The 19,958-nt window shown below is 42.4% G+C and overlaps 1 protein-coding gene across 4 annotated transcripts in view; it reads left to right on the forward strand.

The window, feature by feature from the left end:
- Nucleotides 1-19,958, forward strand: part of PRDM15 (PR/SET domain 15) — a 50,806-nt gene that overhangs the window by 14,569 nt on the left and 16,279 nt on the right. For all 4 annotated transcript variants that reach the window (XM_039519049.1, XM_039519063.1, XM_039519054.1 and 1 more), the window contains exons 3-12: nt 579-672; nt 3,582-3,735; nt 6,192-6,444; nt 10,127-10,225; nt 11,216-11,440; nt 13,630-13,765; nt 15,036-15,217; nt 15,789-15,883; nt 17,161-17,248; nt 19,481-19,648. In XM_039519049.1, the coding sequence (XP_039374983.1) occupies nt 579-672; nt 3,582-3,735; nt 6,192-6,444; nt 10,127-10,225; nt 11,216-11,440; nt 13,630-13,765; nt 15,036-15,217; nt 15,789-15,883; nt 17,161-17,248; nt 19,481-19,648 (1,494 nt within the window). The remainder of the gene's footprint in view (nt 1-578; nt 673-3,581; nt 3,736-6,191; nt 6,445-10,126; nt 10,226-11,215; nt 11,441-13,629; nt 13,766-15,035; nt 15,218-15,788; nt 15,884-17,160; nt 17,249-19,480; nt 19,649-19,958) is intronic.

The raw sequence follows: 19,958 nt of genomic DNA on the forward strand, positions 1-19,958 counted from the left end.
AAGAATTGCCAGATTATATTGGAAAGGGACCAGAGGTCCAGAGGAGCTGTTTCCATAGTGCCAAATTTCCCCCCCAGCCATACACATTGCAAGGGAGGGTTGCACAGGTACAACTGTGGGCAGAGCTTGGTACCCGGGGGAAATCCAATGGCGGTTTTGCCATGGATTTCAGTAGGGTCAGGATTTCACCCCCGTCTCTGAGAGCCCATCAGATTTTGACTCTGCGTTTTAAACCCCTGGCTCCAGTGAACAGAATAGGGATTTTTTTTTAGTTGAGAGAGAGTAGCAGTCATTGTTTTAAATCCTCCTGCCTTTAAACAAAATATTTACTAGAGTTTTGTTTAGCAAATATTTTCTTCAGGAAAATATTTACATTTTTAAAGTGTCTTCTGGTAGTCCTAGGTATATGTTGAATGTTACCTTTGATTCAATTGTGTATATCCTTTGGGGCAGTAAAAATTACTACTTTATTGTATGTCATTAGTTTGGTGTTTGAATTTTCTGTCTGGCTGTTGACTGAGAGAGCACTGCCCAAGAACAGCATTTACTTTGCACCTCTATGTGCTGTTTACTTACAGGGTGCGAAGATTGTGGTCAGTACCATGATTCGGAGTGTCCTGAGCTGGGCCCAGTGGTGACAGTCAAAGACTCCTTTGTGTTGAGCAGGGCAAGGTAAGTAACTTTAGAATGATTATATGGCTTGTTTGTTTTTTAAAGAGAATTTCGCCTTTGTGAAAGGTGCCAGACTGACAGCTGAAAAATGAAGTCCTCTGTGGACAAAACAGATACAGCCTCAAGTAAACAAAGAATTGAAGCACATGCTTAAATGATTTCCTGAATCAAGGCCTAAGAGAGTCTGTTCATGCATTCCTTGGCAACTCTGAGATTGCCAGCAGAGGAGTCAGATAGTACCAGTTTTGGTGGAGACTTGTTTCCTATATTGGTTGAAAATCTTTGACATTTATCCTGTTCCTCCTCCTTACAAGTGCTGCACTACATTTTCAAAATTCAAAATGGTTCATGGGAATTTCCCAGTGGTGTTAATAAGAGTTACACAGCTTTGCACTGCCTCTGTAATTCCTCTACTGTGAGAGGCAAAACTTGGGAACAGTTCCATCTTTGTAAATCTTCTAAAGAGTGATCATCAGTCCCAGTTCTGTCTGTTAATCTAGGTCTATAATAAAATAGCAGAAGTATTTATGCTCCCCAAAAGAAATTAACAAATTAAGTAATAAAGGTAATAATTGGAGATATACCAATCTCCTAGAACTGGAAGGGACCTTGAAAGGTCATTGAGAGTCCAGCCCCCTGCTTTCACTAGCAGGACCAATTTTTGCCCCAGATCTCTACGTGGCCCCCTCAAGGATTGAACTCACAACCCTGGGTTTAGCAGGCCAATGCTCAAACCACTGAGCTATCCCTCCCCCATATAGATTTAGGAATGGGATAAAACAAAATTGAAGAGTAAACTTTATATTGAAGCATTAAATGTTTCCATCTGGAATTATATTCTGATGTAGAATGTTTGATTTTTTGCTAGGGGAAAGAGAGTTCACTTATAATGACTGTTGACACATGGTAGGAACACAGGAAATCAGAGGAGGATACTGATCTCTAACGTACAGCAGGGGGGCAATGCAGTGAATGTTTGATCACTACCAAACTGACTCATTGAGAGCTAAACTGTCCATATCAACTTTCTCTTCTTCATAGCGCCTCTGGTGGACGAACACCCCCCTCATATCACCAGCAATGACAGTAATGCTTAGATAACCCAGCTGATGTCACTGTAGAAATGTATTATAAGACATCTCGAGATGGTCCCTGTCCTGAAGAGCTTGCAGTCTAAATAAACAAGATAGGCAATGGGTGGGGGAAATATTGCCATCCCAGGTTTACATTTAGGGAGCTGAGGCTGAGCGAGATTGACTTGCCTAAGGTCAAATGGGAAGTCTGCAGCAGAGCTGGGCCTGGAACACAGATCTCTTAAGTACCAGTCCAGTGACTTAACCACAAGATCACCATTCTAACAAACGTCCTTTCCTCTCTTATAACAACATGATCTCTTAGGATATTAAAACTGCTTTTAAAACTCTCCTTTGCTTTTCACTAAAAGTTTAATTGGTTTGCTTTCTGTATTTCTCTCAGCCTTGACAGTGAAAATAGACTGGTCAGATTCACCTCTGTTGGTTTCTAGCCAATTTCATTCTCAGGTTCTCGTGCACTAGAGCCGTATTGAGAAGTTGCGTAGCTAGCAATGCAGGGGAGCGTTTGTCTTTTTATAAACTTGACTTAATTGGAATTTTAAAAATGTTTGGAAACCATTTCCCTTGCGCAAAGGCTTTGTAACAGCTTGCTTTTATAAAACTTATATTTGGGCCAAATTTGACTTTTGAAGGTTAAAGTTCTATAAATGCACGGGGTCAGATCACTCCTCCAGTGGGAAAACACATGGGAGGAATCTGGGGAGAAACTTTGAATTACCCCATGTGCCCCGTCCCTCCCTTCTGAGGTGAGTTATTGAGGAGGGAGAGGGGCATGGATTTTGGAAGCTCTGCCCTATGCCAACCCCACACATCTGGAGAACTTGGGAGCATGGAGGGAAAGGAACTCGCTGGCTTTTCTTTCTTGTAACACAGCTGTCACTGGAGCTGAGTTGCCATTGCCTCAGTCCCCCTGCAGGTGAGGAGCGCCGCTTAGTGGGAGGCAATGACAGCACTAGCGGTAGTATTTGCTGCCCAGATATGCATGAGGAAATCTGAGCCCAAAGGAAGGGATGGTATTGTGGAGAGCAGCCCCTCCCTGGTCTCCTTTCCTTACCCTTCTACAAAGCCATGTCAGCGCAGCTCTCACTGAGGGCATCCATGAGGGGCTGGAAGGGGGATAGTATAGAAAAAGACAGTCCCCCCTCCCCATTTCTATGCCTAAAATTTGGGCCACAATAAGTTAAATAGGAAAACAGATTTACTGGGTGTGGCTGCAACACTTGAATATAAATGCATGCTTAGGCTTCTTACACCAACATATTTTTCTTCTGTTTGTTACACCAGTATTGAAGAACAATGGAGAATGGTTTAGTCTCTTACATCAAGTTCCCATACAACTATTACCTAAACTGCATGGTGGCTCTCCTCACAGGAAGTTATTTTCAAATGTGTGTCACATTTGGGTACGGTTCCCCTTAAAAACAGATTTGGAAAAATGGTGAGGCACCAATGACCAAGGCATCTATAATCTGAAGGAAAGCTACTGCTAACCTCTGGATTTAGAAAGGAGACAGGATTCTGATTAAAGAGGAAAATATCTTGAAAACAAATGATCTTTGAAAAGATACTGGTGCTTAGATTTGGACCCAAAAAAAATTATTTTAAAAATCAGCTTTTATATAATTGAAGCTCAGTAGAAATGTTTTCATTTTTTTTATTTAAATTCCAATGGAAACTAGTTTTATTCAGCATAACAACCTCCTGTCATTGCAGCATTGAGAAATGGGTACTGCTTTCGTTTGGACATTGCAAGAATTGTGTTCTGCACAGCTTCTTTACATGATATTTCGATTCTCTCATTTTTGTTTTCAATAGGTCATCCCTTCCTTCCAATCTGGAGATCAGACAACTAGAAGATGGGACTGAAGGAGTATTTGCAGTGACGCAGCTTGTCAAACGTACCCAGTTTGGTCCATTTGAATCCAAGAGAGTTGCCAAACTGGAAAAGGAGTCAGCATTTCCACTGAAGGTACAGTATGGCACCAGCAAAATGATACTGACATGAGGTTAGTTTTAAGGTCGTCACCTACAAATGATGTAGAGACGGGTTCAAGCCACAAAACTTGGAGTCAGATATTGAACTGTGGGGTGCTCTGGGTATTTTTAATGAAGGGTTCGATATGATCCCACTTCTCTAACAGGTAATCACAAAAGCCGGTACGCTTTTGCCTTGACAAGAACATAAGATGTGGTGGTGCTGTTTACACAACATCCAGAAGAAAAGTTTGTTTCTTTTTCATTTTTGTTTCGTTCTCTCCCCTTGAAAAGTTCCAATGAAAAACTACTTCGGGTGTTTCAAACCATTCTTCCCTTCACAGTAATATCTGATTCAGCAATAAAGATCTAGAAACCAAATTCAAGGGTAAGAAGTGTTCAGGATTTTTTCCCTTACCCTTGATAGGTAAACAAATTAAATGACATTTCTGTTTTGAGGGAGGAATTGTGATCTAGAGGCTAAAGCAGCTTACTTTGAGTCAGAACTCCTGGGATTTTCTCCCACTTTGCCACTAGCTTTCTTTGTGACCTTGTGCAAGTCTTTGTGCCTCAGTTTACACATCTGAAAGCATATGTGAGACGTACCTTAAAGGAGTGTCGAGGCTTACTTTGTTTCTAAAGCATTTTGAGACCCATGGATGAAAGGCACCATCAAGGCACAAAATACAGAGTCTTATTTATTATTAATAACAATGATGTGTTATAGGGCTGTCAATTAATCACAGTTAACTCATGCGATTAACTCAAAAAAATTAATTGCGATTAATCACAGTTTAGTCGCACTGTTAAACAATAGAATACCAATTTAAATTTATTAAATATTTTGTATTTTTTCTACATTTTTAAAAATATTGATTTCAATTACAACACAGTATACAAAGGTGACAGTGCTCCCTTTATATTATTTTTTATTACAAATATTTGCATTGTAAAAATGATAAACAAAAGAAATAGTATTTTTCAATTCACCTCATACAAGTACTATAATGGGTTCCCTTTATTGTAAAAGTGCAACTTACAAATGTAGATTTCTTTTATTGCATAAATGAGCTCAAAAACAAAACACTGTAAAACTTTAGAGCCTACGCGTCCACTCAGTCCTGCTTGTTGTTCAGCCATGCTCAGAGACACACGTTTGTTTACATTTACAGGAGATAATGCTGCCTGCTTCTTATTTACAATGTCACCTGCAAGTGAGAACAGGCATTCACATGGCACTTTTGTAGCCAGCATTGCTAGGTATTTACGTGCCAGATATGCTAAACATTCATATGCCCCTTCATGCTTCGGCCACCATTCCAGAGGACATGCTTCCATGCTGATGATGCTCGTTAAAAAAAATAATGTGTTAATTAAATTAGTGAACTCCTTGGGGGAGAATTGTCTGTCTTCTGCTCTGTTTTACCTGCATTCTGCCATATATTTCATGTTACAGCAGTCTCAGATGATGACCCAGCACAGGTTGTTCATTTTAAGAACACTTTCACTGCAGATTTGACAAAATGCAAAGAAGGTACCAATGTGAGGTTTCTAAAGATAGCTACAGCAGTCGACCCAAAGTTTAAGAATCTGAAGTGCCTTCCAAAATCTGAGAGGGTCAAGGTGTGGAGCATGCTTCCAAAAGTTTTAAAAGACCAACACTCTGATGCAGAAACTACAGAATTTGAACTCCTAAAAAAGAAAATCAGCCTTCTGCAGGTGGCATCTGACTCATGATGAAAATGAACATGTCGGTCCTCACTGCTTTGCATCATTATCAAGCAGAACCCGTCATCAGCATGGATGCATGTCCTCTGGAATGGTGGTTGAAGCATGAAGGGACATATGAATCTTTAGCGCATGTAGCACTGAATATCTTCCATCGCCAGCTACAGCAGCGCCATGCGAACACCTGTTCTCACTTTCAGGTGACATTGTAAACAAGAAGAGGGCAGCATTATCTCCTGCAAATATAAACAAACTTGTTTGTCTGAGCAATTGGCTGAACAAGAAGTAGGACTGAGTGGACTTGTAGGCTCTGAAGTTTTACATTGTTTTGTTTTTTGAGTGCCATTATTTTTTTGTACATAATTCTACATTTTTATGTTCAACTTTTGTGATAAAGAGAGATTGCACTACAGTACTTGTATTAGGTGAATTGAAAAAAACTATTTTTTTTACAGTGCAAATATTTGTAATAAATAAATATAAAGTGAGCACTGTACACTTTGTATTGTGTGTTGTAATTGAAATCAGTATATTTGGAAATATAGAAAACATCAAAAATATTTAAATAAATGGTATTCTATTATTGTTTAACAGTGCGATTAATCACAATTAAGTTTTTAAATTGCGCAATTAATCATGATTAATTTTTTTAATCGCTTGACAGCCCTAATTTATTATTGTGTTTGTATGTATTTACATTTTGTTTGTATGGGTGGCTCACAGGTTTTCCAGAAGGACGGGCCCCTGGTTTATTTTGATACCTCTAACGAAGATGACTGCAATTGGATGATGATGGTGAGAGCAGCCACTGAATATGAACACCAGAACCTGACTGCCTTCCAGCATGACAGTGATATTTACTTCACCACCTCCCGGGACATCCCACCAGGAACTGAGCTGCGAGTGTGGTATGCAGCTTTTTACGCCAAAAAAATGGAAAAGCCAGTGCTGAAGCAGGTCACTAGTATTGCCAATGGTACGTTTTGGGGGCCTTTTTCTTCTTCCCTAAAGGCCCAGTCCAACGAGGTGCTGATCATCCTCCTGAGCTAAGTGGCAGTTGAGGGTGCTCAGTACCTTGGAGGATCTGGTCCTGAATTTGTAAATTGTGTAAAAAATTGGACTCTCAGATGCATTTCTGCCCTACAAGAAAGAAGCCTAAGTTCTGCACCAAGAGGTATCTGAGTCTTTAAAAAAAGATGCACGTCCTAATTGATTCTGCAGCAGCTTGAGACCCAAGACTGGAGGCCTGGTCGTTATCTGCAGAATCAGTAATTTCATCAAAATGTTTCTTCATGGAAGAGCTTTCCAGTCTCTTCCCAAAGAAATTCAAATGTCAGGACAGTGCAAACACATAAATAGATCACCTGAGAAGCAGTTGTCTTTTCTTTTAATTGCAATGAAGCTTTCTGTCCTTGCCATGGGGTGTTGTACAATTGGGAGCAATTACATGTGCCTTCGGAAGTCTTATGTAGAGCTCTGTGAAACGAGATGAGTTCAAACTGAGCTTTTGTTCCACATGGTTACTCGAGCTTCTGCAAAGGACGGTAGACAGCTTTGTTAGAGTTCTGTAAACTGATGTTAAAGCTTCTATGCTTTGTGCTACGGTAATATAAATAATAATTTCCCCCTCAATTCTCTTCTACCTTTACATTTCTGTAGCCATAAAAACCACAACTTTTGCAGAAGTGTTACTGTTGCTGTTTAGTTGAGAATATACAGTGTGGTTCCTGGGCTGAGAAGAATTTCCAGGATTATGAATGTAGCCATGATTGCTTAGTGATGTGCCGGCACCATCAGTGTGCTTGGTAACTTTGTGTTCTTGACAGTGCAGCAGGCAACCTGAAATGCCGTAAAGCTGATTGGTATTTAGGTCATTCTGGCAAAGTAATTTTGGTCCCCCAGGATGTTTCTCAGTGGTGTAAATTGAAAGCCCACCTTTTTGTTTGGTTGGGTTTTCTGAGCAAAAGAGCACCAGAGTTGGTTAATCTTGTGAATGTGTTGCGAGATGAAATCAAATATCCTCTATCCAAGTTTTCTGATTAGCTTAGCTCAAGCTTCAAGTCTGTGCTAAATATTGAATGAATATATACATTTGTAGGTTAATCCCTTCCAAATGATTTCAACGCATTGGTGGCTTATATAGTGTTAGTGATCTTTGTTGTCGAAAGAAAATATGGAGACCGTACATACCTCTGTAAGGTAGTATATCCATACACAGTGAAATCCATATGTATGCATCCTGAGTGCACACCTGTGCTGTGCGATGCCGCTGTATCCTGGATTCTAAACTGGAAGCTATTCTGCAGAATTCAGGCATACATAATGTTTTGCCTTGATTAGGCTCTCTCGCAGAGTAAGTTGTCGAAGACCTGCTGGGTGGCATAGCCTGCAGCACCCACATATATCACACTGGCATGACAGCAAGGATACCAGTCAAATATTGGGAAAATAACAAAAAGGAACTATTTTTTCCTTCACCGCAGATATATGCTTAGTAGTGATGGAATGTGACAAGGAAGGGAACAAAATCTCTTCAAAGCCTCCCAATGCAGTCTTCTCTCTTAAAAAAATCAAGAAGTCCAGTGTGCCTGCAGCTGACTTTGCAGGTGAATAAAATATTTCATCCTCTGTTCCTGTCTGTGCTGTATGGAGCCAATAGTGACAGAGTAAGGGCAGATCTGGGTGGAGCAAAGAAGCTGCTCAGTGCACAGTGTTTCTGCGGTGATGGAAACATCATGATTATGTGACATACAGTAAATATGTATGAGCTTAATCCATCTCTGATAGTTAATGGGGAGAGAATTTAAATCTATGGATTTTCATTTTATTACCTTCCTGGGTGCTGTGCTTAAAAATCCACTGAAGATAGAAAAGGGAGTGAAGGGATGTGGAAACATTTTTTTTAAGCAAATGTTTCTTATCCTAAATGCCACTGACTGGTTTTAATTTATTTTTCTCATGTTACTTTTTTTTTTTTTTTGAAAGACTCAATATCTGAAATATGGTAGAATACAGGAAGAAAACCAAAAAGATACAGCAGAGTGGGAGCAACCCCATTTTGGAGATGGCAAGAACAGTGGTTAGCCCTGAATCTTGTGTTGGGTAAAGTAGAAGGATGTAGTTAAAAATCTTAAATAAACTTGTAAGCCAGGTGGATAATATTGATAAAGAACAGATCATTTGGAAAACCTAAATGTGTTATAAAGATTGGCTCCCACTTCCCATAGGCATGAAGCAGAAAAAATCTAATCTTTGGTAACTGGGGCAAAGAAAAATTTTAAAAAGCATTAAACTTTTAGAAATTGCCACACTAAAAACCCAAATCAGGGTACATTCATGATCCTGGAATACAGATTAAAAAAAAATCATCTGGGATTGTTCTTTGAAAAGTAGTTACACTAACTTTTGCACATTAATATTAAAGATGTCTTTTTCTTAGTTGCAGAAATGTAAAACACTCCACCAGAAGATCCCCCCTTTGTTAGCTCCAGTACTGTTATTGCTAGAATGTAGAGCTGGACAGGAAACTGAAATTCAGTTCTGTGAGAAATTTTAAATTTTCAGAAAAATTTTCATCCACAATTGGGACAAAATATAAGACTCAAGACATTTTCATGGAATTAAGATCCTGCAATATTCTGTGTTGGAAATGGGAATGTGTTTCCAAAATGAAATATGGCCCTCGGGATTCCTGGCTACCCACATGGCAGGCTGTGGGATTTCAATAGATTGTGAAATATTCACCTTTGGAGATCTTAAACAATCTGCAGAATGTTCTAGATTTCTCAGGTCCACCTGATGGATCCTTAGATTACCTGTTTAGAACTTAATCTCTGTTCACAGCGCACAGTTATTTAACAGTTTTCCTGATTCTGTTACCTTCCTTTTCCCTGAAAAATCCCTAATGGCATAATGTGTTGCATGGATACTTAAAATAACGTCCTACTTTTCTTTTTTTGTATATAAGAGCTGGGAAGTTGCTTAAGCAAAACATCAACATGCTTATCTGGCAAAATATCCAGCTCACTAAACTATTCAAATATGTGATTTCCTTATCACCACCCTTATTTACTTTAACCCAAATGTTAGTGTTTCCATGATGCTTTTCAGACAGTATTTTGTTCAGTCTGTATCCCCAGTTTGTCCAGAGCTGGATAACTCCGGTTTTGAAGGTGCCCAAGATTGGTTGCTCCAGGTGTGCTTTTTGTACAGTTTCTTTCATCTCCACTTAATTTAGGGACAAGGAGATCCAGTCTACAACTCGGATGAGACGTAGGAAGGCTCCCACCTCATAAATCTCTCCTGGTTTTTTTTTCCAGTTTCTATTTTGGCTCCTTAAATGTTGGTATGGGAAAGTCTTGTTTGCAGCCTTCTCATGGGGTAAACGTTAGTCTTTGAGTGTCATTTCTGGTATTTTGTACATCTTAAAGTATCTGAGGAGGTGTGGTTTTTATTCCTCCTATTCTTTGCCAGTCTACCATACTAGTGCCATGATAGCAGCAGCTGCCTCCTTGGGTCTTTCATGACTGATTGATTGTAATCTGCTCTTCTGGGGCTTCCTTACAGGATAAACAAGACAGTAAATCCCAGAAAGTTGCTGAAGGGTTTGCTATCTTCATTTTAAAAACTGTTAATAATTTCTCCTTGGCATGTCCTAGTGAGCGCTCCAGAGAGTAGTGGGCCCCTTGAAGCGGAGTCCAGCCAGTGGACGTGTAAAGTGTGTTCATCTGTTTTCCCGGAACCTCAGCTACTGACAGGTAAGGGGAATATGGAATTCGTATAAAAATATACCCAGAAATATTTTGGAAGTTCTATCCTTCCAAGCCAAGAGATTATGGCAGGGAAGTGGCTTCACAATACCATAAATTACACTTTTGTAGATTCTTTCCCTCCCCCCCCCCGCCCGATCCTAACAAAAAAAGAGTAAAACTGCAGTAGCAACTGATATTGACTATAGGCATCCTGTCTGATAAAAATGTTTGTGTTATTGGATCTGGAATGAAAGAAACACTTGTATAACATATGGTAGATGAATATTAAGACTGTCAAAGGATAGGGAATTGTATACGCAAAACGGTGCAAAATTAGTGACAGGCTTATGCTCAGTGTTGTTATCAACGAAGCGATTAGAGCTGAAAGCCACTATAAGTAAAAGCTAATGGAACTTGACATTTTCATACTTTGTGTTTATAGCTATTGGGCATAATTTTTGAGAGCACCTAAAAGGCTTAGCAGTGGCAGTCCCATTGACTTTCAATGAAACTTAGGCTACTAAGTCATTTTTAAAAAGGCACGCTGTTGAATCATTGAGGTACATCAGTGGGCCGCAGATCTGTTCAATAAAATATAATGTAATCATCTTGGCTGATACACCAGGGGTTGAACCAGGAACCTTCAGAGCAAAAAATATGAACTGCTGCAATTTGAGCTAAAAAGGCAAAGCTCTGTAGTTGGGGTGTGTAACAATTCATATCCTCTGCAGAGTGGCTCACAAGGGGGACCTGAGCATGCACTCAGCAATTTAATAACAAGTATTAAAACCTCTAAAATTTCAATCCATCTCAATGATCAATTTAGTTTATAATAGAGAGCATACTTTTAGTTAGAAAGGTGTTTTAACTGCAGTGAAATACTTGATCTAGGCAAGATTCAGTTAAATAAAGGAGATCTAATTATAAGTTTTGGTGCTGGAGCCGTCTACATGTTTCATGGCTGTGTTTCCCCCCCCCTCCCCCACATGCCTGCAGAACATCTGTTGAGTCACCTGGAACAAGCCAAAGGAGTCCCCCAGACAAGCCAAAATGATGCAGCTCCAGAGAAGCCTGCAGAGGCTCCCATTGCTGATCAGCCTGTAACTGGCGAAGGTGCTGGTGCCAATGTAGACTCCAGGAGGACTCCACGAAGGGGAAGAAAGCCCAAAGCAGCAAAAGCAGAAATACCTCTTGTTGTCGCTGAAGATAAAGACCCAGCAGGTGAGATGAGAAAGATTTAATAAAAGTAGTTGCCAAACATGCTTCCACCTTAATGATCTATTCTTAGCGAAGTCTGCCAAGTTCAGTGTCTAAATGGGGAAACCTGGAGATTTTTTTAGTTCACATAGAAAACCTTAGTGTCATTGCAGAAAATGATTGTCAGTCTTTTCTAGATGCCTCAGTGCTAAACACTGCAGCAGCTGCATTTAATCTGGTGGGCAGATTTACCACTGGGCAGCCAAAAGAAAGCCCAAACTTTCAAGTTCAGGTCCAGGTCCCTCTCTTTAGAGCTGGTTTTATTAAAGCAGAAGATGCAGAAAGCCTCAAAGACACACAAAATACTGGGTAATGGAGGCCTAACTTGCTTTCCGCAAGCTGGGAAGGGAAAGGACACATCCTTCTGCCTAGCCTCTCCTGGCTGTCCCGTAGGCCTTCTGCCTTGTTCCCATGAAGGGACTTCCCTCAGGTTGTTGCCTCGACCTTCATCTTTCCAAGATTGAGCCAGGAGCCTTCCTTCATATTGTCTCCATTAGGGCGTCACATAATGCATGGTCAGCCAACCCTTCATTGGCATGTGCCCTGTCTTGAAACCACTGTTCTTAAAAGGCTGTGCCCCTGTGACAGACACATTGGCTGTGCCTCAGCTACAGTCTGGCACTCTGTTACACGACGCCTCTGTTACCAGTGAAGCTGTTGAATGTGCCAGTGCCGCACAGGGCATAGCACCTGCTGTCCATGCCCTGAACACCAAACTGTGAACAGCTCTAGCTTTAACGCTCCCCTGGGGGAGTGGCTTGTGAACCTAAGTCTGCAAAATTAACTTGACTCCTCGTCCTTTGCAGTACACTATTCTGTGGGTGTAAAGTTTGTCTGAGGCCATTAGCTCAGCAGGAGAAAAAAATACATTGGACATTTATGTGGCTAACAAGAATATCTACAGTTACATTAAATAGGATAAAAACAAAATTTGGAAAGGAGATAAACCCCCGTGCTTCTGGGAGAATAAGGCAACCTCTAACTTGCGTTTGTTGGCAGAAACATTTGTTATGGGCAGATTTTTCTGTAATTGCCTACTTCCAGCTAAAGATCTGAATCCTGAATACTGCTGGTGCTGACTAGAGGCTGTGGCAATTCTCTTGTTCCTGTTCTTATTGTAGATTGGGGTGGGCAAACTTTTTGTCCCAAGGGCCACATCAGGGTTGTGCAACTGTATGGAGGGCCGGGTAGGGAAGGCTGTGCCTCCCCAAACAGCCTGACCCCCGCCCCTTCCCACTTCTCACCCCCTGACTGCCCCCCTCAGAATCCCCAACCCCCCTGCTCCTTGTCCCCGACTGTCCCCTTCCAGGACCCCCGCCCCTAACCGCCCCGGGACCCCACCACCTATCCAACCCCCCTGCTCCCTGACCCCTGACTGCCCCCTGGGACCTTCTGCCCCTAACCAACACCCCCAACCCCTGCTTTCTGACTGCCTTGACCCCTATCCACATCTCTGCCCCCTGACAGGCCACCCCGGTACTCCCACGCCTATCTAATCCCCCCATTCGCCTGACCGCCCCCTCCCAGAACCTCCACCCCATCCAACTGCTCCCTGTCTCCTGACCACTCCCCTGGGGCCCTCTGCCCCTTATCCAACCCCCCTCCGCTCCCCGCCCCCTTACCATGCCGTTCAGAGCAACAGGAGCTTGCAGACACGCCACCGTGCTGCCCAGAAGGAGCAGGGGAGGGGCTGGGGGCTCAAGGGCCTGGCAGGATGGTCCCATGGACCCAGATGGGATAGTTTGCCCACCTCTGTTGTAGATAGATCTGTCTGGAGACCTTGGTCTCTCTTATGTAAAGAAGGGTCCTGTGGAGAAAGATAAATGTTTTCTTTTCCTTCTGAGAATAAATTCCAAGAGTCCTGCCCTCCTCACATAATCAGATGGTTTTGTTTGTCTTGGAGGTGGCTGTTGAGTTGGGTTCTCATTATGGACTTGAATTTGAATCTTCATTTTTGACTGTCCTATCTATTTTTAACTCAATCAGATGCCAAGAGTTGAAGCTCCATTTCAGTTTATTTCTGGATCAAGAGTGTGTCAAAGTAAATATAATGGTTAACGTCTGCCTCAGAAATATTCTGAGTTTTATTCCTCTGTGTGTGTGTTTAAAACTCTTCATGTAAATATAGTGTTTTTATAATAATGTATTCACAGTGGATCGAGTAGCTGAAATTATAACAGAGATCCCACCTGATGAGGCAGCCCTTCCCTCTGCAGCGGAAGAAAGGATTATGGAACTGGTTTTAGGAAAGCTGCCAAGCACCACAAACAACATCAGTTCAGTAACAAAGTAAGTCAGAGCGGGATGCAATCCTTCATAACGGGATAGAACCTTCTCTCTTAACATCTGTAAAGCATCATTGTTGTTTCTCCCTGTTAGCATGGAGGGAAGGGCTCATTTGGAGCAATTGATGAGAGCCATATACACTTAGACAGACTTCTTCAGACTATAATGACTCTGATGAGAACTTGGACACATAGCCACATCCATTCAAAGCCTTCTGTCTTGCATGTGCATGCGCACGCTTGCATGCTGCCAGTGGAACAGCTGGTCAAGGAGTCTCTCCACCCTTGTATGCCACAAAGGGGGATTCATGCAGGCCCAATGCACTGTAAGCTGATGCTGGGTTGTAGCCGTGGGTGATGGGAGATTGGTGACATGATTTTCACCCTTAGAGTGCAGTGCAATAGGATTATTTCTCTGTCTTGCTACAGTTTTGTACAATGGGATATTTGAAACCCATAAGAGGCTGCAAAGTTAAATGTTACTCCCACTGAATGTTGGTGCTAAAGAAGCTAAAGATATGGATGTTTAAATAACATGCCTGGGAGAGATTTTGTCTCTCACTGATATTTGTAACTTGTGAATCGCGTCTCTTGCATCACTGCAAATGACATTTCAGAGTTTGTAATAAACCTTGAGCAAAGGGGAAAAATGTCTGTGAAATTTACAGAACCTCACAGTGGCCTTTGTTGTTCATTTAATTACATATTTCAAAACTTGTTCCAGTGAAGCTAGCTTCTTCAGAGACTTGGAGGTGATCGAGCCACTGGTGTTTTAAGGTTCTAGTTCATAGTGCTATAGATAAATTGAAGTCCACAGCAAGTAGATGGCAATAAGAAAGTACACATTCAAAAACATGTGCAGAATGGCATTTAGGCAGTGAAACAGAAACAGTGCTGCCTGATGGTTCCACACGTGCTCATTTTGTATGGTTCTTGCATGAAGACTATAAAGTTTTTAAGTGAAAAATGACATTGAGATACCTTTTGGAGTGAGAAGAGCCGTTCCTGTAAGAGCCCTGAACATACAGTCTTTGACTGTGGTGGCCACTGTTTTTCTGCCTGAGAGAGACCGGAGCAAATTCTCTTCCGACAGATCAGCTACTCTTCATATATAGCCAGGAGGAGTCACCGTTGTCTGAACGAGAGGCTGACTTCCCCCTAAAGGCTGAGGTAGCCCTCCTAGCCTTTGTCAGCGGGTGGAACTCTTAACTTTTTTTTTTTTTTTAACTATGGAATGCTGTTCTTCACTCACGGCCTTTCTTTCTCTAATCCAGTAGGTTTGCTCATCACCAAAACACCATGTCCCTCAAAAGAAGTTTAATTCTCTCCAGTAGACATGGAATACGTCGAAAGCTGATAAAGCAACTTGGGGAACACAAACGGGTATATCAGTGCAACATCTGCAGTAAGATCTTCCAGAACAGCAGCAACCTCAGCAGGCACATCCGGTCTCATGGTGGGTTTGCTTCAGCTCCCTACCATGCTGTGGTTCTCTCCAGTCAGTTCAGGGGTTCAGTAGAGGTATTCGAGATGCAGATGTTTTTCACAGGTTCCATCATTAATTACTAGAGGGCTCCTTAATCAAACGGACAAAAGCATGATAAGATCCAATGGCTGGAAGTTGAAGCTAGATAAATTGAGACTGGAAATAAGGTCCAGACTTTCAACAGCGAGACGGTGTAGTGTGTTCTCCGTCACTCTGAGTCTTTAAATCAAGATTAGTTGTCTCTCTAAAATACATGTTCTAGTTCAAGCAGGGGTTATTGGGCCTGTAGAACTAAACGCAGGAATTACGTTGGGGAAGTTCTATGTCCTGTGCTATACAGGAGGTCAGACTAGGTGATCACAATGGTCCCTTCTGACTTCAAACATCAGTGAATTAATCCTTTTAATGATTGAAGCTGCTCACATTTCAGCTAGCCTGTTTGTTTGGAGCAACCTACAGAATTGTTTAGCTATCACATGTGGAGTTCCCAGTTGGTTACATCAGTTGCTCACTCCTTGTTTTGTCTTGATGGATCCCTCAGGTGACAAACTGTTTAAATGTGAGGAATGTGCAAAGCTGTTCAGCCGTAAAGAGAGCTTGAAGCAGCATGTTTCATATAAACACAGCAGGAATGAGGTGAGTAGAAATAACCAGGTGGTTCTTCATGAGGAGAGATGAAAATGTGCTGAGAGTTCAGTGCTGACGATTGGGGCGTGTGAGTCAGTCCTGTGTGAATGGATCCCTGGTATGAATTGCCTAGGACAGTGGTTCCCAGACTTGTTCTGCCGCTTGTGCAGGGAAAGCCCCTGGCAGGCCGGGCCGGTTTGTTTACCTGCCACGTCTACAGGTTCGGCCGATCGCGGCTCCCACTGGCTGCGGTTCACCGTCCCAGGCCAATGGGGGCTGCTGGAAGCGGCAGCCAGTAAGTCCCTCGGCCTGCACTGCTTCCCGCAGCCCCCATTGGCCCGGAGCAGTGAACCGCGGCCAGTGGGAGCTGCGATCGGCCGGACCTGCAGACGGGGCAGGTAAACAAACTGGCCTGGCCCACCAGGGGCTTTCCCTACACAAACGGTGTCCCAAGTTTGGGAAACACTGGCCTATGGAAAAGTGCTCATGCATTTCTTACCTCCAGGGGGAGTGTCACTGAATCAGAGCTAGCTGGAGACTTGGGGCAGGATCTAAAGGTGTGCTCCGACTGCTGTTCACTATACTAAGTAGGATTGTTTCACTGTTGTCTTGTTTGATTGTCCTCTCTGGTTATTGCTACCTGTTGTCTCTTGTTGTATGTTTAGACTGTGAGCTCCCTAGAGCAGAGACCGTCGTGTGTGTGTGTGTGTGTGTGTGTGTGTGTGTACACGTACAGTGTTACTTACAGTGGGGCTCTGATCTTTGATTGAGGCCTCTGAATGCTATTGCAGTACAAATCATAATGCTAGTAAAACCCATTAATGGCAATGAGAGTCTTTCCATTAACTTTAGTCAGTTTTGGATCAGGCCCTAAACTCTCAGATTACTGTCATCTGATGCCAAGAATATTGTGGAGCCTGACTATGAGTCAGAAAACATCTTGTTTTTCCTAAATCAAATTCTTCATTGCAGGGCTTAGAGTAGCCAAAAAGAGACACTCTCTCTCACCTACACGTGTATATATACGTCTTTTATAGACCAGTAAGTACAGCACCATATTTTTTGCAGCAAGTTTAGAATTAGGAGTCATGCTCTGAAATTTAAAATGTCAGAATTCTGCACTGAAATGTACTCAAATGTTTTGAAGAAAAAAATTTCTGTTGAAGAAAATGAAATGTTTGTCACAATAAAAAAGCAGCCTAGAATTTTTTGCAAGCTCTCTTTCCATTGTGTATGGTTTGTGTTTCTTCTCCCTCTTTTAAATGTTTACTGTTTACAATCCTCAGGTCGACAGTGACTACAGGTACAAGTGTACTACCTGTGAAAAGGCCTTTCGGATAGAAAGTGCATTGGAATTCCACAACTGCAGAACAGGTGATAACTGCTCACCAACGTTATCTAATCTTGAATCAGCTTTATTAATTTCCCATATGTGATGGCGTTTACAGACCCCTCACTAAGAATAAATGAGCGATGGAGCAGTACTGGGCCAAGAGGCCCTGCCCCTCAGCCACTGTCGAACTTACTCCAGATGTAGGACTGGTTTAAAAGGGGACTCTGGCACTCAAGCAGGCAGGAGAGTGAAGAAAAAACTCTGCAAGAACGAAGCCAATTGCTAGCTTCTGGGACAGGAATCCACAGGGGAAGGGCCTGGACTGTGGGTAAGACCTGACCTAGTAGCCAGAGGCTCGACCCCTTTTTCTCTCCCCTTCTCTCTGACAGGGGGAATCGCTGGGAAGCCCTGAATGACTATCTGAATTGTTCAGTGTGTCTGAGCAACCCTCCCCCGGGGAGGGAAGCAGAGTGCTGTGACCCTGCCCACACTGAATAAAGAATAGAGAAGATAGGAAGTAGTCCAATGGTGGCTGGTCTGGTGTATCAGCAAGAGGGGGGCTGAGACACTCCTCACTCTTTTCCCCCTTGGGCTGGGACCCAGTGGAGAGGGAGAGCCCAGGTCCCTGTACCCTTCCCTCCCCACCCTTTGTCCAGCCGGGAGAACCCAGGGAACACCGGAGGAAGATAGCTGTAACTCAGCTGCCAGGCCCTCAGATTGCCTGACAAGGCCATCCCATGATTTTGGGGACTATTGAGCCATGCCTATGGACCCCCCAAGTGAAGTCTGCTACACCATAATTCATCTCTATAGCAACCAGGAGGGAAGAGTAGTCATTTCAGGCTTCACCTTCCTCACACTACAGTAGCACTGTAAAAACAAACACCTGTTACCGCATCATGGAAAACTATTTCAGGCAATCTGTACAGCAGCAATTTCACCTATGCGTTGTATTTTATCTCTTTCCCTCTCTCGAATCTCACATCCCCCGCTGTGTCTCGGATATCTCCTCCCAGATATCCTACCACTTTCTCCAGCTTGCTTTTTCTAAAACTAAACTTCTCACCTTTCCTCTCAGTCCATCTCTGCTTCCTCTTATCTTTGTCACTGTTGAAGGCTCCAGACTTGCAGCCTCCAGTTTCCCAGCCTTGCACTCTTCACCTGCTTTCTCATTCCTTCTCCCAGTAAATCCAGTCTCCCACTAGATCCTGTTGTTTCTTCCTCTGTGATATCAGTAGAACGTATCCTTTCCTCTGCATCTCCTCCCTAGAGCCCTTAGTCACTCCTTGGACACAATATATCCATCAGCCTGGAATCCTCTGGGTCATTGTTCCTCCAAGCAAAACTGGAAGTAACCTTACTTAAGACTTTTCTTCCAAGGGGCAATGCTTGTATAAAAGGACAGATGGTGCCAAGACCTCCCAGTAATCTGCCTTCATCAGTGGCAGCTCTCTCTCTCACAGAGTTGATTCTTTCCAAAATTAAAAACATTTTGGACCTATTGTTAACTGGCCTAATACTTCTTTCTTCTGTGTTATCCCTGTGGCATCTGCAGGACCATGCAACAACCCTCAGACTTCTGAACAGCCTCTGAGTTAGGAAGAAACTTCCCCAGTAGGCCTGTTGTTGTATAACTGTCCATTATGGGGGTTTTACACCGTCCTCTGAAGCACCTGGTACTGTCTGTTCTTGGAAGTCAGGTGCGGACTAGGTGTGCCTTTGTTTGAAGCTGGGACAGCAATTCCTATGCTACTGTGTTCCTCAGACAGTCCCGCTCCAAACAGGACATCGTATTTGGAAAACCTGTGACTGAACCCAGTTTGGACAGAATTAATGAGAATATACCAGACTGCAGGGTCAGGGGCCTATATGAGGAACTTATTGTGCTAGAATCAATGTACCTGTTAACATCTTTAATATTTACCATTGCTGAATTAACTTCAGAAGCAATTTTGGTGTGTTTTGGTGACTTCTAGACTTTCATAGAGCAAGACAAACCTGAGAGAGCGAGGGTGGAATCTCTAGTAGAGTTGCTGTGATTGGTTTTGAGGAGCAGATCTTAACCTGTCGAGACTCTAGATTGATTGATTTGATTTTTTGTCAGAAGACAAATTGATAAATAAGAACAAAAAACTGTCATGTTCTGCTTTCCCCAGATTCATGTGTGGTGCTTTGTAATGCTAGATCTAACTATAGAATAAATTTCTTATAGTTAAAAAAAAACAAAAAACATTTTTATCTTAAAATAATTGCTTTCTTTCCATTACCTACAGATGACAAGACATTCCAGTGTGAGATGTGTTTCAGGTTCTTTTCCACGAATAGTAACCTCTCAAAACACAAAAAGAAACACGGAGATAAGAAATTTGCATGTGAAATCTGCAATAAGATGTTCTACCGGAAGGACGTCATGTTGGATCATCAAAGGAGACACTTGGAAGGTAAGTACACTTGGCATGAACCTGACTGTCGCTTTTGAAGTGTCAGTTGGCTTGGGGAAATTACGTAAATCATTCTGCATCAGTTTTCACTTGATGCTGGCTATCATTTCAAAACTAATTAGCTGATCTGGTGTAGCTTGTCCTGGGGGCAGGGGAGGGGTTAGCAGATTTTTAACAATAAGGATAATGAACCATTGCAACTGATTACTGAGGGAAGTGGTAGATGCTCCATCATTTGGAGTGTTTAAATGAAGATTGGGTGTCTTTCTAGACTATATGCTGTAGTTCAATCACCAGTTGTTGGGCTACA

This window comes from Mauremys reevesii, linkage group 1, assembly GCF_016161935.1.
Source record: "Mauremys reevesii isolate NIE-2019 linkage group 1, ASM1616193v1, whole genome shotgun sequence".
In the NCBI taxonomy this organism is placed as follows: domain Eukaryota; kingdom Metazoa; phylum Chordata; order Testudines; family Geoemydidae; genus Mauremys; species Mauremys reevesii.